This window comes from Ailuropoda melanoleuca, chromosome 7 (genome assembly GCF_002007445.2).
Source record: "Ailuropoda melanoleuca isolate Jingjing chromosome 7, ASM200744v2, whole genome shotgun sequence".
Taxonomy (NCBI): Eukaryota; Metazoa; Chordata; class Mammalia; order Carnivora; family Ursidae; genus Ailuropoda; species Ailuropoda melanoleuca.
The window spans coordinates 62,436,735-62,455,581 of record NC_048224.1 but is presented as its reverse complement, the minus strand read 5'-3'; the positions used below and the strand labels follow the sequence as shown (position 1 = coordinate 62,455,581).

Genomic DNA, 18,847 nt, shown 5'->3' with positions numbered 1-18,847 from the left:
CATTATGGCCTTATGAAGAAGAGTTCATGTAGTGCCCAGGGCTTGAGTTTTAACAGTTTTTAACTGTTCTGGTCTGCTTGTGAAATAAGACCTATTACCACCTTCACCAGAACTGAGGCCCTGCAAAACTCTAGTCGGGAGATGTGGTGTGGGCATGGGTTTGTGCTGGTTTTCTTAGGGAGGAGCCTGCCGTGCTGGGACTGAGGTAAGCCTAACTTAGAAGGGCATTTCCATCAGAGCACCAAGGGGTGGGGCTTAGTGTAAGCAAGTTGGGTAGCCAGTGTTGCTGCTATGATACTTCCCGCAAGAGGTCCTGTGCTTTTACTGAAGGAAGGGAAATGTCAGTGGCCAGGTCCTTTTTTCCTGGAGAGGCCTCTCCATGAATGCTGCCTGTCAGGGACATGCTCTAAGAAAGCAAATAATCTCCCTACTGAGTGCCTCAGGTATTCATCAGATCACTGTTTCCACGCTGTATGTCCTTGGGTTGTTTCTCTGCCTTCCCTCCAACAGCAGTCCAGCCCTCTGACATTTACAACTTCAGGTTTTAAGCTGCTCAGGTTGCAAGAACTCATGAAATTCAGCCCCTCCCACTTTCAAAGCCAATGCCTATGGGGAAATGCTCCCCTTGTGCATTCCTGTGTGCTTCTTTCTAGCCCTTCTCTGCAACCATGGTTCTCTCCCCTCTACAGCAGCCAGGATCCATTTCTCCCCTAAACCACATCTCTATACTTCTTAACTTCTTCAGTGTGGCCTCTTCACTACCTTCAGTTGTGGACTGTGTTCTGCCAGTCTTTAGGTTGATTTCTGGGGTATTTAGGATTATTTGATAGTTATCTAGTATTCACAGGATGAGATGAGCCTAGGCCTCTTACTTTGTCACCATCTACCCCTCCCTTCATTCCGGAAGGATAGTTTTGCTAGATATAGACTTCTAGGTTGACAGTTTTTTATTTTAGGACTTCATATCATCCTAATGTTTTTTGGCCTCTAAGGTTTCTGAGAAATCTCCTGATAATCTTACTGAGGATCCCTTGTACATTTTGAGGAAATTTTTCTTGTTGCTTTCAAGAATCTTTGTCTTCTGGCAGTTTTATTGTAATGTGTCTTGATGTAGGTCTCTTTGGGTTTTTCCTATTTTAAATTCATTGAGTTTATTGAATTTGTAGATCCATGTCCCTCCTCAAATTCTGGAAGTTTCAGTCACTGTTTCTTGAGTCTCTCTGCTCCTTTCTCTCTCTCTTCTTCCTCTGGAACTCCTATAATGTGTATATTGGTCTGCTTGATTGTATCCCATATTTATAATAATCATGATCAGTATTAAGAAACAATTTCTAATGCACGAAATTCTCTAACAATGATATTACATTAAATGGACCAGTTATGACTAAGATTTTGATGTTTTATGACATGATTTATGGATAAAGGAAAACAGGAACCAATGGATAGGCTTAACACAATTACCAAAAATACCAGATTCCTAAGAACCATAAACATCTAAGAAATACAGCAAAGTGAGGAGTTTCTACAGTAAAGGAACACCAATGATAGGTGATATAGCTTAATTAAACTATATGCCAACTACTCTGGAATATGTAAGAACTATGTGACACAAGAACCAATACTTCTCCACAGCCTCCAGAGAGCTTACATTTTTATTATAGAGGTAAAATTCACCTAACAAATAAAGATTTAGCATATTAAAAAAAAAAGGGAGAAAAAGTGGAAATTAGATGTATGGTACAGAAAATAAATGCTCAGGAAAATAAATGCCCATACGCACACTGTCACATAGAAAGAAAGTAAGTAAAAACAGGTGGGAATAAAAAGTAAATGTATAGGAAAGCAAGGAGAGGGCGATATTAAGGGAGTTCCTAGAAAAGATTTCTCTATTTTCTGGGAAATTTAAGTTTAAAATAGGTAGAGAGATTGAGGAGATCTGTGAGGAACACAGGAAGGGCAGTTAGTCAGGAACACTTAAGACTGATGAGCAGTGTTCACAAAATACAAATTTGTATGACATCAACCCATCTGGTTACACAACTTATGTCCAGTAGTGCTTCCAAGGCTGTGTATGAATAGAATAGAATGAAATAAATGGTTGAATTAAGTAATGAATTGAAATGTATTGGGACAGATGGGGCAGCAAAGCAAAAGAGAAAAAGTAACCAAGTAAGCAAGAAAGGAAAAAGATGTGATCATTTAAGCAGCCTAGAAAGGACAGGCTCAGAACTAAAGCCAGGAGACACTGAGACTGCAAAAGAAAGGAAGGTCAAGAGACTGGAGGTCTTACCAAAGAAAGGCATAATGGAAAGTAGGTTGTATGGAAGTTGGAAACAGAGGAGGTTATGTTCAGACAGGTGGATATTGATGAGATTTTGTTGGTATAAATGTGTTGGGTGATAGCATCAGATAAGATCTAGGTGGCTGAACTGCAGAGGAGGTAAAGATCAATGAAGTTAGGGAGGTTAAATTTGTGAAACTAGACTATTGATAGCATAGAAAGAACATGAACTAGACAAGGTAAGAGAATGGCTATGAGGTCAACATATAACATTTACAAACAGGAATCAAAGATGGAACAGTGGTGGAAGAAGCCTCAAAGTAGGAAGGGTGTTAGAAGAACTAATGGGCTAAGGCTAGATTTAGTATTAAGTGTAATAAAAAGTTAGTGTATTACCTATGTAGCTTTAGTCTCGGAGCATATGATTAAACTAAAAACTATCCCCTAGTGTTGGTGATTAGTTTTATAATTTTCAAAATATTTATGTGACTTAAGAGATTAAACAAGATTAAATTTTATGATATTAGCTAGTAAAGCCAACACCATAAAAATTAATTATCTAGGGGTGCCTAGGAGGCTCAGTCAGTTAAGAGTCCGCCTTTGGCTCAGGTCATGATCCCAGAGTCCCAGGATTGAGCCCTGCATCAGGCTCCCTACTCAGCGGGGAGTCTGTTTTTCCCTCTGACCCTCTCCCGACTCATGCTCTCCTTCTCTCTCAAATAATTAAAATCTTTTAAAAAAATTCTCTAGGACAGGAGTCCACGATGGCAGAGGAGTATGAGACCTTAGTTTCATCTGGTCCCAGGAATTCAGCTAGATAGTTACCAAATCATTCTGAACACCTGCGAACTCAACTGGAGATAAATGAAAATAGCAGCTGCAACTCTACAAATAGAAAAACGACCACTTACTGCAAGGTAGGAGGTGCGGAGAAGCAAATCCGAGGCAATATATGGTAAACTAGACCACGGGGGAGGGAGCATTCGTAAGCTGGCTACCGGCAATTGATATAGCAATGCAGTGCAAAATCAGAACTTTTAGAAGTCTGCTTTGATGAGGGATGTCCCGCCTGAAAGGCACTCAGGTGGCTAAGTGGGGGAGAAACCCTAGGTGGATTGGTGTGGTCTCAGGATCCCCACGGTCACAGGAAGATTGTGGGTGCCTGAGTGTGGCAGAGCACCCTAAGCATTAGACCAGGGAAGCCGGCTGCCATCAGCAAGCCCAGGAGTGGGCTCTCAGCTCAGGGTTGCCATAAACTGTGAACCACGATCAGGTGACTACTCCCCTAGCAGGGGCCCAGCAAGCAGCAGAACCGGCAAGACACCCCTTCCACCCCTGGGGGGAACAACGTGGGAGTGTGCTGCAGGAGTCTTCAGGGTTTGGAGACTCCAAATGGGGTTGTGTGCCTGAGTTAGAAACACTCAATCAATACGCTGGGTGAGCACGGAGTGTGGCCGGAGACCAGGGAGACAGGAGCGATTGACTGCTTTTCTCTGAGGGTGCACTGAGGACTGGGGCTCCACGTTTTTGGCTCTGGGGCTGGAGATTGGGAGGCCGCCATTTTCATTCTCATTCTCTAGAGCTGCACAGAAAGCCTCTGGGGAACTAAAGGCACGTAGAACAAACCAGAGCAGATTACTTAGACTGGCCCCCTGGCAAGGGCAGTGCAATTCTGCCTAGGGCAAAGACTCTTGAAAATCAAGCAACAGGCCCCTCCCCCAGAAGATCAGCAAGAACATCCAGCCAAGACGAACTGTACTGATCAATGAGAACTGCAAAACTGCAGTGCTAGGGGAATACAGCACATAGAATTCATGGCTTTTCCCCCATGTTTCTTTAGTCTTCCAAGTTTAATTTTCTAATTTTTTTCTTTCCTTTTTCAATCAATTTCTTATTTTATCAACTCCTTTTTAAAATATCTTTTAATTTTCACTTTTACAGTTATATTCTATCCCTTCACTGTATTTATTTTTTTTAAAGATTTTATTTATTTATTTGACAGAGAGACAGACAGTGAGAGAGAGAACACAAGCAGGGGGAGTGGGAGAGGAAGAAGCAGGCTCCTAGCGGAGGAGCCTGATGTGGGGCTCGATCCCAGATCGCCGGGATCACGCCCTGAGCCGAAGGCAGACGCTTAACAACTGCGCTACCCAGGCGCCCCTCCCTTCACTGTATTTAATTTTATTTTTTATATACATAAGTTTTTCTTTATTTACAATTTTGGGATGCAGTTTCCTCTAACAGACTAAAATACACCCAAAATCTAATGTATGTCTCTGTTCTATTCACCTGTCTGATCATATTCTCTTTTTTTCTTTCTTTTTTCCTTCTTCCTTTTTCTTCTCTTTTTTTTTCTTGTTTTGTAAAGTTTTTTTAAATTTTCATCTTTATAGTTACATTCTATCCTTTAAATTATTTAATTTTATTTTTGAACATATATGTTTTTCTTTCTTTACAATTTTGAGATGTAGTTTCTTCTAATCAACCAACCAAAATACACTCAGGATATAGTGTATTGCTCTGTTCTGTTCACCTGTCTGTTTATGTGCCTTCCTTTTGTCGTTGTTGCTGTTTTTTCTCTTTTGTTTTTTCTTCTCTTTTAATTTTCATTTTTAGTTACATCTATCCTTTGACTGTATTTAATTTCATTTTTGTCTATATATAAGTTTTACTTTCTTTACAATTCTGGGATCTAGATTTCTAACAAACAGACCAAAACACACAGAGGATCCAGGGTATTGCTCTATGCTGTCGGATTATATCGTCCTTTTTATTTTTTCCATTTTTAAAATTTTTTTCAGTTTCAGGACTCTTCTGATTTGTTTAGTGTGTATTTCTCTGGGGTTGTTGTTGCCATTTTAGTATTTTGTTCTCTCATTCATCTATTTGTCTGGACAGAATGACAAGATGGAAGAACTCATCTCAAAAAAGAGAACAAGAGGAAGTACTGCCAGGGACCTAATCAGTATGGACATAAGTAAGATGTTGGAACTAGAGTTCAGAATAACGATTGTAATGATACTTGCTAGGCTTGGAAAAAAGCATAGAAGACACTAGAGAATCCCTTTCTGGAGAAATAAAGGAACTAAAATCTAACCAAGTTGAAATAAAAAAGGCTATTAATGAGTTGCAATAAAAAATGGAGGCTCTGCTAGGATAAATGAGGAAGAAGAGAGAATTAGTGATATAGAAGACAAAATGATGGAGAATTAAGAAGCTGAGAAAAAGAGAGATAAACAACTACTGGATCACCAGGGGAGAATTTGAGAATTTGAGAGATAAGTAATACCATAAAGTGAAACAATATCCCAGAAGAAGAGAAAAGAGAGAGAGGTGCAGAAGGTATACTGGAAAAAATTATAGCAGAGAATTTCCCTAATCCGGGGAAGGAAACAGGCATCCAAATCCAGGAGGCACAGAGAAACCCCCTCAAAATCAATAAAAATAGGCCAACACCCCAACATATAATAGTGAAACTTGCAAATCTCAGAGACAAAGAGAAAATCCTGAAAGCAGCTTGGGATAAGAGGTCTATAACCTACAAGGGTAGAAACATTAGATTGGCAGAAGACCTATCCACAGAGGCCTGGCAGGCCAGAAAGGACTCGCATAATATATTCAGGGTGCTAAATGAGAAAAATACGCAGACAGCTAGGATGTCATTCAAAATAGGAGTGATAAAAAGCTTCCAGGACAAACAGAAACTAAAAGAATTTGCGATCACAAAACCAGTCCTACAAGAAATATTAAAAGGGATCCTATCCTTTAAGCAAAGCGAGAGCCTAAAAGTATCATAGACCAGAAAGGAAGAGAGACAATATAAAGTAACAGTCACTTTACAGGTAATACAACGGCACTGAATTCGTATCTTTCAATAGTTACCCTGAATGTAAATGGGCTAAATGTCCCAATCAAATTTAAGACACAGGGTATCAGACTGGATAAAAAAGCAAGACCCATCAATATGCTGTCAGCAAGAGACTCATTTTAGACCCAAAGACACCTTCAGATTTAAAATGAAGGGATGGAAAACCATTTATCATGCTAATAGACATCAAAAGAAAGCTGGGGTGGCAATCCTTATATCACACAAATAGATTTTAAACCAAACACTGTAATAAGAGATGAGGAAGGACACTATAACATAATTAAAGGGTCTATCCAACAAGAAGATCTAACAATTGTAAATATTTATGCCCTTATTATGGGAGCAGCCAATTATATAAGCCAATTAATAACAAAATCAAAGAAATCAATAATAATATAATAATACTAGGGGACTTTAACACCCCACTCACTGCAATGGACAGATCATCTATGCAGAAGATCAACAAGGAAACAAGGGCTTTGAATGACACACTGGACCAGATGGACTTCACAGATATATTCAGAACATTCCATCCTAAAGCAACACAATACACATTCTTCTTGAGTGCATATGGAACATTCTCCAGAACAGATCACATACTGGGTCATAAATCAGATCTCAACCAGTACCAAAAGATTGGGATCATTCCCTGAATATTTTCAGGCCACAATGCTTTGAAACTGGAACTCAATCACAAGAGGAAATTTGGAAAGAACTCAAATACATGGAGGCTAAAGAACATTCCACTAAAGAATGAATGGGTCAATCAGGAAATTAAAGAAGAATTTTAAAAATTCATGGAAGAAATGAAAATGAAAACACAACTGTTCAAAACCTTTGGGGGGGCGCCTGGGTGGCACAGCGGTTAGGCGTCTGCCTTCGGCTCAGGGCGTGATCCCGGCATTCTGGGATCGAGCCCCACATCAGGCTCTTCTGCTGTGAGCCTGCTTCTTCCTCTCCCACTCCCCCTGCTTGTGTTCCCTCTCTCGCTGGCTGTCTCTATCTCTGTCGAATAAATAAATAAAATCTTTAAAAAAAAAAAAAAAAAAACCTTTGGGATACAACGAAGGCAGTCCTAAGAGGGAAGTATATAACAACACAAGTCTTTCTCAAGAAACAAGAAAGGTCTCAAATACACAACCTAACGTTACACCTAAAGGAGCTGGAGAAAGAACAGCAAATAAAGCCTAAACCCAGCAGGAAAAGAGAAATAATAAAGATCAGAGCAGAAATCAATGAAATAGAAACCAAAAGAACAGTAGAACATATTAATAAAACTAGGAGCTGGTTCTTTGAAAGAATTAATAAGACTGATAAACCCCTGGCCAGACTTATCCAAAAAAAAAAAAAAAGAGAATGGACCCAAGTAAACAAAATCATGAATGAAAGAGGAGAGATCACAACGAACACTGAAGAACTACAAACAACTGTAAGAACATATTATGGACAACTGTATGGCAACAAATTAGGCAATCTGGAAGAAATGAATGCATTCTTAGAAATGTATAAACTACCAAAACTGAACAAGGAAGAAATAGAAAACCTGAACAGACCCATAACCAGCAAGGAAATTGAAGCAGTCATCAAAAATCTCCCAAAACAAGAGTCCAGGGCTGGATGGCTTCCAAGGAAAATTCTTCCAAACATTTAAAGAGGAATTAATACCTCTTCTGAAGCTGGTTCAAAAAAATAGAAATGGAAGGAAAACTTCCAAACTCATTTTATGAGGCCAACATTACCTTGATCCCAAAACCAGACAAAGACCCCACCAAAAAGGAGAATTACAGACCAATATCCCTGATGAACATGGATGCAAAAATTCTCACCAATATACTAGCCAACAGGATCCAACAGTACATTAAAAGGACTATTCACCACGACCAAGTGGGATTTATTCCTGGGCTGCAAGGATGGATCATCATCCACAAATCGATCATTGTGATACACCACATCAATAAAAGAATGGACAAGAACCATATGAGCCTTTCAATTGATACAGAAAAAGCATATGACAAAATATAGCATCCTTTCTTGATTAAAACTCTCCACAGTGTAGGGATAGAGGGAACATACCTCAATATCATAAAAGCCATATATAAAAAACCCACAGGAGATGGGGAGCCTGCTTCTTCCTCTCCCACTCCCCCTGCTTCTGTTCCCTATCTCGCTGGCTGTCTTTATCTCTATCAAATAAATGAATAGAATCTTCAAAAAACAAACAAACAAAAAAACCAAAAAAACCCCACAGGAGATGAATGCCTGCCTTCTTTTAATTTTCATCAAAATAATTCTTGTTTTTTAACTATATACATGTATTTCCACGTTTTGAAAGGAGATTTCTAGTGCAAAACCCACTGTGAATGTGTGGCATTGTGTTGAAGAGATTGTGAAAATTAAGAAAAGAAAAATTCTCAAGTAAACATTTATTAAAGGGCTTTATTCAGCCGGTCCCCTGAGTCAAGCGGGATAGGTACCAGACCAACCTGAACATCCACAGAATCAGCCTGAGACGCAGGAAGATACATCTGGATCTCTACAAATGAACATCTCCAGTGCTGAGTATTGAGGTACGAAGCAGGGAGCCGTGAAACCGCACACAGATATCAGAAGATAAAGGGAAGGGGGAGGGAGTCGCCGCGTTTGGGTGCCAGGAAGCGGTAGCCACCTGCACGGGGGAGCTGGCGGACTCACAGACCAGCAACCGGCAGCCGTGAGAGAGGAGATAGAGACCGCGAGCGGGGAGCACGCGCAACCAGTCTGAAACGGAGCTCCGGTGTGCTCACTGGAACCAGACTGAGACTGGGAGCTCTGGAGTGCGCGGGGCAGTGGGCGGCTGGTGGCTGGCGTGTTAGAAACACAAAGGACAGAGACACGCTGGTCCTGGAAGTGAGGGCTGGGACGCCGGGTGTGGGGTGCACATCCCGGGACGCTGCAAGGTTGAGCAGCACCAACAGAAACAGAGTTAAAGTGGCCAGAACATCAGTGGAGAACCCCTCCCCCAGAAGGCAGGCTAAAAAATCAAGTGAGATTCGGCTACTGCTGCTCTGACTCTCAGAAGAGGCACAGCAAACCGCCAGGGAAAGCCGCCAGAGAACAAAAGCCTGGAAAGACGGGCTCACAGCGTGCCCACCCCCATTCCCCCTTGCAGGGGACACGGAGACTCTACCCAAACAGGGTTGCCTGAGTATCGGCACGGCAGGCCCCTCCCCCAGAAGGCAGGCTAAAAAATCAAGAGGCGCACATCCCTAAGGTCCTTATAAAACAAGTGCACACTGCCTGGGTCCCGGTCAATAATTTGGGCTCCGGACAACCCCGCAACCTCTCCTCATCAGAATGACGAGAAGGAGAAGTCCCCCCCAGCAAAGAAAAGACAATGAGTCTGTGGCCTCTGCCACAGAACTAATGGATATGGATATAACCAAATTATCAGAAATGGAATTCAGAGTAACAATGGTCAAGATGATGTGTAGACTTGAAAAAAGTATTAACGAAAATGTTAATGAGAATATAGAATCTCTAAGGGCGGAAATGAGAGCGAATCTGGCAGAAATTAAAAATTCTATGAGCCAAATGCAGTCAAAACTAGAGGCTCTGACGGCCAGGGTNGCTTCTTCCTCTCCCACTCCTCTGCTTGGGTTCCCTTTCTTGCTGACTGTCTCTCTCTCTCTCAAATAAATAAATAAACTCTTTAAGGAAGAAGCCCACATCCCTAAGATCTCTATAAAACAAGGGCGCACGGCCTGGGTCCCAGTCAACACTTGGGCTCTGGACAACCCTGCAATCTCTCTTCATCAGAATGACGAGAAGGAGAAGTCCCCCCCAGCAAAGAAAAGATAATGAGTCTGTGGCCTCTGCCACAGAATTGGCCTCGGCCACAGAATTAATACATACGGATGTATCCCAATTATCAGAAATGGAATTCAGAGCAACAATGGTCAAGATGATGAGTAAACTTGAAAAAAGCATCAGTGAAAATGTTAATGAGAATATGGAATCTCTAAGGGCGGATATGAGAGTGAATCTGGCAGAAATTAAAAATTCTATGAGCCAAATGCAGTCAAAACTAGAGGCTCTGACGGCCAGGGTCACCGAGGCAGAGGAACGCGTTAGCGAATTGGAGGATGGGTTAGTAGAAGAAAAAACGAAAATAGAAGCTGGTCTTAAAAAAATCCACGCCCACGAATGTAGATTACGGGAGATTACTGACTCTATGAAACGATCCAATGTCAGAATCATCGGCATCCCTGAAGGGGTGGAGAAAAACAGAGGTCTAGAAGAGATATTTGAACAAATTGTAGCTGAAAACTTCCCTAATCTAGCAAGGGAAACAAGCATTCGTGTCCAAGAGGCAGAGAGGACCCCATCCAAGCTCAACCAGGACAAACCTACGCCACGGCATGTCATAGTGCAATTCGCAAATATTAGATCCAAGGATACAGTATTGAAAGCGGCCAGGGCAAAGAAATTTCTCACGTTCAAGGCAAAGGTATCAGAATTACATCAGACCTGTCTTCACAGACCTGGAATGAGAGAAAGGGTTGGGGGGGGCATTTTTAAAGCTCTTTCAGAGAAAAACATGCAGCCAAGGATCCTTTATTCAGCAAGGCTGGCATTCAGAATTGATGGAGAAATAAAGACCTTCCAGAATCGCCAGTCACTGACCAATTTCGGAACCACGAAACCAGCCCTACAGGAGATATTAAGTGGGGTTCTATAAAAGTAAAAAGGCCCCAAGAGTGATACAGAGCAGCAAGTCACAACCGATACAAAGACTTTAAAGAGAAATGGCATCATTAAAATCATATCTGTCAATAATCTCTATCAATCTAAATGGCTTAAACTCTCCCATAAAACGCCACAGGGTTGCAGATTGGATAAAAAGACATGACCCATCCATTTGCTGTCTACAAGAGACTCATTTTGAACCCAAAGATGCATTCAGACTTAGAGTAAGGGGATGGAGTACCATCTTCCACNGTCTTTCACGCCAATGGACCTCAAAAGAAAGCTGGGGCAGCAATTCTCATACAGGACAGATTGGATTTTAAACTAAAGATTATAGTTAGAGACACAGAAGGGCACTATATTATTCTTAAAGGATGTATACAACAAGTGGATTTGACAATTATAAATATATATGCCCCCAACAGGGGAGCAGCAAGATACACGGGCCAACTCTTAACCAGAATAAAGAGACATGTAGATAAAAATACTTAATACGAGGGGACCTCAACACTCCACTATCAGCAATAGACAGATCACCTAAGCAAGAAATCAACAAAGAAACAAGAGCTTTGAATNCTGGACCTCATAGATATAAATAGAACATTACACCCCAGAACCAAAGAATACTCATTCTATTCTAATGCCCATGAAACATTCTCAAGAATAGACCATGTTCTGGGACACAAAACAGGTCTCAGCCAATACCAAAAGATTGAAATTATCCCCTGCATATTCTCAGACCACAACGCTCTGAAATTGGAACTCAACCACAAGGAAAAACCTGGAAGAAACTCAAACACTTGGAGGCTAAGAACCATCCTGCTCAAGAATGACTCGATAAACCAGGAAATCAAAAAACAAATTAAACAATTTATGGAGACCAACGAGAATGAATACACAACGGTCCAAAACCTATGGGATACTGCAAAGGCNGATACCAAAAACCTGAAATTATTCCCTGCATATTTTTAGACCACAACGCTTTGAAAATAGAACTCAACCACAAGGAAAAATTTGGAAGAAACTCAAACACTTGGAGACTAAGAACCATCCTGCTCAGGAATGACTCGATAAACCAGGAAATCAAAAAACAATTTAAACAATTTATGGAGACCAACGAGAATGAANTGATGCAGAAAAAGCATTTGACAAAATACAGCATCCTTTCCTGATTAAAACCCTTCAGAGTGTAGGAATAGAGGGTACATTTCTCAATCTCATAAAAGCCATCTATGAAAAGCCTACTGCAAGCATTATTCTCAATGGGGAAAAGCTGGAAGCCTTTCCCTTAAGATCAGGAACACGACAAGGATGCCCACTCTCGCCACTATTATTCAACATAGTACTAGAAGTCCTTGCAACAGCAATCAGAAAAATCAATTTAAACAATTTATGTAGACCAACGAGAATGAAAACACAGAAACATCTCTTCACAGATGACATGATACTCTATATGGAAAACCCAAAAGAATCCACTCCCAAACTATTAGAAGTTATAGAACAATTCAGTAAGGTGGCAGGATACAAAATCAATGCCCAGAAATCAGTTGCATTTCTATACACGAATAACGAGACTGAAGAAAGAGAAATTAGGGAATCCATCCCATTTACAATAACACCAAAAACCATGCGTTACCTTGGAATTAACTTAACCAGAGACGTAAAGGACCTATATCCTAGAANGTATATTCTAGAAAGTATAAATCACTCTTGAAAGACATTGAGGAAGACACAATAAGATGGAAAAATATGCCATGCTCGTGGATCGGAAGAATTAACATAGTTAAAATGTCCATGCTACCCAGAGCAATCTACACTTTCAATGCTATCCCGATCAAAATACCGAGGACATTTTTCAAAGAACTGGAACAAATAGTCCTTAAATTTGTATGGAACCAGAAAAGGCCCCGAATCTCCAAGGAACTGTTGAAAAGGAAAAACAAAGCTGGGGGCATCACAATGCCGGATTTCGAGCTGTACTACAAAGCTGTGATCACAAAGACAGCATGGTACTGGCACAAAAACAGACACATCGACCAATGGAACAGAATAGAGAACCCAGAAATGGACCCTCGGCTCTTTGGGCAACTAATCTTTGATAAAGCAGGAAAAAACATCCGGTGGAAAAAAGACAGTCTCTTCAATAAATGGTGCTGGGAAAATTGGACAGCTACATGCAAAAGAATGAAACTTGACCACTGTCTCACACCAGACACAAAGATAAACTCCAAATGGATGAAAGACCTCGATGTGAGACAGGAATCCATCAAAATTCTAGAGGAGAACATAGGCAACAACTTCTATGACATCGGCCAGAGCAACCTTTTTCACGACACATCTCCAAAGGCAAGAGAAATAAAAGATAAAATGAACTTATGGGACTTTATCAGGATAAAGAGCTTCTGCACAGCCAAGGAAACAGTCAAAAAAACTAAGAGACAGCCCACGGAATGGGAGAATATATTTGCAAAGGACACCACAGATAAAGGACTGGTATCCAAGATCTACAAAGAACTTCTCAAACTCAATACACGAGAAACAAATAAACAAATCATAAAATGGGCAGAAGATATGAACAGACACTTTTCCAATGAAGACATACAAATGGCTAACAGACACATGAAAAAATGTTCANCAGCAACCTCTACAACATCGGCCAAAGCAATCTTTTTCATGACACATCTCCAAAGGCAAGAGAAACAAAAGAGAAAATGAACTGTGGGACTTCATCAAGATAAAAAGCTTCTGCACAGCCAAGGAAACAGTCAAAAAAACTAAGAGGCAGCCCACGGAATGGGAGAATATATTTGCAAATGATACTAGAGATAAAAGACTGGTATTCAAGATCTATAAAGAACTTCTCAATGGGCAAAAGATATGAACAGACACTTTTCCAACAATGACATACAAATGGCTAACAGACACATGAAAAAATGTTGAAAATCATTAACCATCAGGGAAATTCAAACCAAAACCACACTGAGATACCACCTTACGCCAGTTAGAATAGCAGAAACTGACAAGGCAAGAAACAACAATTGGTGGAGAGGATGTGGATAAAGGGGATCCCTCCTACATTGTTGGTGGGAATGCAAGTTGGTACAGCCACTCTGGAAAACAGACTATTGGGTATTTACCCCAAAGATACAGACGTAGTGAAGAGAACGGCCATATGCATCCCAGTGTTCATAGCAGCATTGTCCACAATAGCCAAAGCATGGAAGGAACCGAGATGCCCTTCAACAGATGACTGGATTAAGAAGCTGTGGTCCATATATACAATGGAATATTATTCAGCTATCAGAAAGAACGAATTCTCAACATTTGCTGCAACATGGACGGCACTGGAGGAGATAATGCTAAGTTAAATAAGTCAAGCAGAGAAAGACAATTATATGATTCCTCTCATCTATGGAACATAAGAACCAGGAAGATCGGTAGGGGAAGAAAGGGATAAAGAAAGGGGGGGTAATCAGAAGGGAGGGAAGATCGGTAGGGGAAGAAAGGGATAAAGAAAGGGGGGGTAATCAGAAGGGAGAATGAAGCATGAGAGACTATGGACTCAGAAACAAACTGAGGGCTTCAGAGGGGAGGAGGGTGGGGGAATGGGATAGGCTGGTGATGGGTAGTAAGGAGGGTACATATTGCATGGTGCACTGGGTGTTATACGCAACTAATGAATCATTGAACTTTACATCAAAAATCAGGGATGTACGGTATGGTGACTTACATAATATAATAAAAAACATTGAAAAAAAAAAAACCCACAGCTCATTCACAATGGGGAAAACCTGAGAGCTATTCCCCTAAGGTCCGGAACATGGCAGGGATGTCCACTATCACCAGTGCTGTTCAACATAGTACTAGAAGTCCTAGCCTCTGCAATCAGACAACAAAAAGAAATAAAAGGCATCCAAATCGGTGAAGAAGAAGTCAAACTCTCATTCTTTGCAGATGACATGATACTTTATGTGGAAAACCCAAAAGACTCCACCTCAAAACTACTAGAACTCATACAGGAATTCAGCAAAGTGGCAGGATATAAAGTCAATGCACAGCAATCAGTTGGATTTCTATACACTTACAATGAGAGAGAAGAAAGAGAATTTAATTCAATTTAATTCAATCCCATTTACAATTGCCTCCCAAACCATAAAATACCTAGGAATAAACCTAACCAAATAGGCAAAGTATTGTACTCAGAAAACTATAGAACACTCCTGAAAGAAATTGAGAAGTCCACAAAGAAATGGAAAAACGTTCCATGTGCATCAATGGGAAGAAAAAATATTATGAAAATGTCTATGCCATCTAGAACAATCTACACATTCAATGCAATCCCTATCAAAATACCATCTACTTATTTCACAGAGCTGGAACAAACAATCCTAAAATTTGTATTGAACCAGAAAAGACCTCGAATAGCCACAGGAAAGTTGAAAAAGAAAACCAAAGTGGTGGCATCACAATACCAGACTTCAAGCTCTATTACAAAGCTGTAATCATCAAGACAGCATGGTACTGGCATAAAAACAGACACGTAGATCAATGGAACGGAAGAGAGAACCCAGAAATGGACCCTCAACTCTACGGTCAACAAATCTTCAACAAAGCAGGAAAGAATATCTAATGGAAAAAAGATGGTCTCTTCAACAAATGGTGTTGGGAAAATTGGGCAGCCACATGCAGAAGAATGAAACTGGACCATTTTTTTATACTATACAGAAAAATAGACTGAAAATCAAAGAAGACCTAAACATGAGACAGGAATCCATCAAAATCCTAGAGGAGAACAGAGGCAGGAACCTCTTTGACCTCAGCTGCAGCAACTTCTTGCTAGATATGTCTCCAAAGGCAAGGGAAGCAAGGGCAAAAATGAACTACTGGGACTTCATCAAGATAAAAAGCTTTTGCACAGCAAAGGAAACAGTTGACAAAACCAAAAGACAACCAACACGATAGGACAAGATACTTGCAAATGACATATCAGATAAAGGGCTAGTATCCAAAATCTATAAAGAACTTATCAAACTCAATGCCCAAAGAACAAATAAGAAATGGGCAGAAGACATGAATAGCCATTTCTCCAAAGAACACATATAAATGGCCGACAGACACATGAAAAAATGTTCAACATTACTCGGCATCAGGGAAATACAAATCAAAACCACAATGAGATAGCACCCTCACACCAATCAGAATGGCTAAAATTAACAAGTCAGGAAACAAAAGATATTGAAGGATGTGAAGAAAGGGGAACCCTCTTACACTGTTGGTGGGAATGCTGGTACAGTCACTCTAGAAAACAGTATGGAGCTTCCTCAAAAAGTTGAAAATAGAGCTACCCTACGATCCAGCAATTGCACTACTAGGTATTTACCCCAAAGATACAAATGTAGTTATCCAAAGGGGCACCTACACCCCAAATGTTCATAGCAGCAATGTCCACAATAGCCAAACTGTGGAAAGAGCCCAAAGTCCATTGACAGATGAATGGATAAAGAAGATGTGGTACATATATAAAATGGAATTTTACTCAGCCATCAAAAGAATGAAATCTTGACATTTGCAATGACATGGGTGGAACTAGAGGGTGTTATGCTAAATGAAATAAGTCTATCAGAGAAAAACAATTATGATATGATCTTACTGATATGTGGAATTTAAGAAAGAAAACAGAGGATCATGGGGAAGAGAGGAAAAAATAAAACAATACAAAATCAGAGAGGGAGACAAACCATAAGAGACTCTTAATCGTAGGAAATAAACTGAGGGTTGCTGGAGGGGAGGGGTGTGGGGGGATAGGGTGACTGGGTGGTGGACATTAATGAGGGCATGTGATGTAATGAGCACTGGATATTACATAAGACTGATGAATCACTGACCTCTACCTTTGAAACCAATAATACATTATATGTTAATTAATTGAATTTAAATTAAAAAATAATTTTTAAAAAGAAACAAAAAAAATTGTCTAACACAAATTCCACACATATATCAAATTATTAAGCATTCCTTTATCATTCAAATGATTCGAAGTCACATTTCAATTTGGCCAAATACAAAATAGACCTGAATTTTTCAATTATTTCTGAATCAGGCATGTACAAAACATTCAGATATGAACTTAAAGACAGCTTTAAAATTTTTAGTATACAAGGTAAATTGATTATAAATTGAAACCAACACAACTTATTTCTGTTAGGACACTTTCAGAAATGAAACCTTGTCCTAGGACCAAGTCAGCCATTTTCTAATTGATAATGAGATACTTCTTTGCAAAATAGGAATAAGAAAAATACATGAAGAAGAGTACCTTAAGGAAGGTATTTTTTAAAATTTTTACAAAATAAAGTAATATATTTATCACAATAAAAATGAAGTAAAATGGAATATCATTCAAGAAAATAGAAATAATGCATGAATTAAATTCTATTTCTAGGGATAAAATCAAATCACAACACAAGGCATTTGAGTACACATGAAATCAGTATAGTTACTTACTGTATAAGAGAAGCTCTTTCGAAGTATTGAATAGCTTTTTCACAAAACTGGGTGTCAATGTAATAGGCTCCAAGCCACTCAATGACTTCAATGTTAGAGGGGAAATACCTGTACGACTGGGAAAAATATGGAATGTGACAATACAACATCAGTGGCAACGTATAATTTACACCTCAACATTTTACCTACTGAATGGATTAATTTATCCAATGTGAAGTTTCTTAGTAAAAAATCTGAGCTGTCATAAGTACTTTATAAATTTTGAAACTACAAGATTGAGAAAACTTAACATTTGATGTATTTTTAAATTACCTATCAGTAGCTTTTTGATGTACCGATAGACGATCTGAGTCAAATTAAATAATAGAATTTAAAAAAGGATGAAAATCATGCTTCAAGGGAACAATGAATTTGTACTTTTAATTTTTTTATTAAATTAATCAAAAACTGACTTTATATTCCACAAATGCTTTATTTTATTTTACATCATTATTCATTTAGAAACTAGTAACCATTTCTTTTAAAAAATAAAAGGCCTGCTGACTGTTTTATAACAATTTGTAAAAAGCTAAAAACAAGAAGGAAAGTAAGATTACACCTACCTCATAGTAATATTGAAATGCTTGGGATTTATCTCCTTCACTATCATATAATTCTCCTAGTTTCGACAAAGCTCTAGAATCCGTTGGAACAACACTGATCAATTGCATTAACCATTCAATAGCTTGATTGGGATCCTCCATTAATTCATATCTTGGACAATTTTAGTTAAGGGTAATACAATTTTTCTAAATTCATTGATCAATAAGGAAACCTAAAAACAACATTATAGTAAAAATATTTCTTAGCCGATAGTAATGTCTATTTAATACTGTTTACTCTGAATTTCTTCAGGGATGAGGATGAAAAATGGAGCACTGTAACACTCATGTTCCATATATACCTTGCTTTTCCTTTTGCTTCATTACGATCCACTAAGATCAACTTGCAAATTTCTAGCAGAATTAACGGTTTGCTCTTTGGTTCAAAGCACTATACAAAATTTGTCCTTAATAAAAATGCCCGAAAGTTGTGTTCAATTATTCTACCTCTCTTAATATGCTCAACATATTAAGGGAAGAGTTTCCATGTATCTTCCTGTGAGTGTTCCCTAATTAGATTATAAACCCCAAATAGGGAGTTCTTTTTCTGTAGCTTTTGTGCCTAGTAAATCCTCTGCATACACTCAAATAATTTATTCCCACCAATACTTATTGAGTACTATTTATTTTTATATTAAATGTCTCAGTGAAATGAAAATATTCCAATCCAAAGTTTTATTGAAAAAGAAGAATCTTCTGAGTTTTTTTTTTTTTAAAGATTTTATTTATTTATTTGAGAGAGAAAGAGAGAGAGCATGAGCAGGGGGAGAGACAGAGAGGGAGAGGGAGAAGCAGACTCCCCACTGAACTGGGAGCCTGACACAGGGC

At 39.3% G+C, this 18,847-nt stretch overlaps 1 protein-coding gene across 4 annotated transcripts in view; it reads right to left on the bottom strand.

Moving 5' to 3' along the window:
- The window catches only part of IFT88 (intraflagellar transport 88), a 116,896-nt gene that overhangs the window by 48,913 nt on the left and 49,136 nt on the right, over positions 1-18,847 (bottom strand). For all 4 annotated transcript variants that reach the window (XR_004626665.1, XM_034664959.1, XM_034664960.1 and 1 more), the window contains 2 exons: positions 17,981-18,131; positions 17,379-17,494 (listed from right to left, as the gene is read on the bottom strand). Coding sequence is in view for 3 of the 4 variants with exons in the window: in XM_034664959.1 (XP_034520850.1) it covers positions 17,379-17,494; positions 17,981-18,131 (267 nt within the window). In the remaining variant the exon portion in view is untranslated. The remainder of the gene's footprint in view (positions 1-17,378; positions 17,495-17,980; positions 18,132-18,847) is intronic.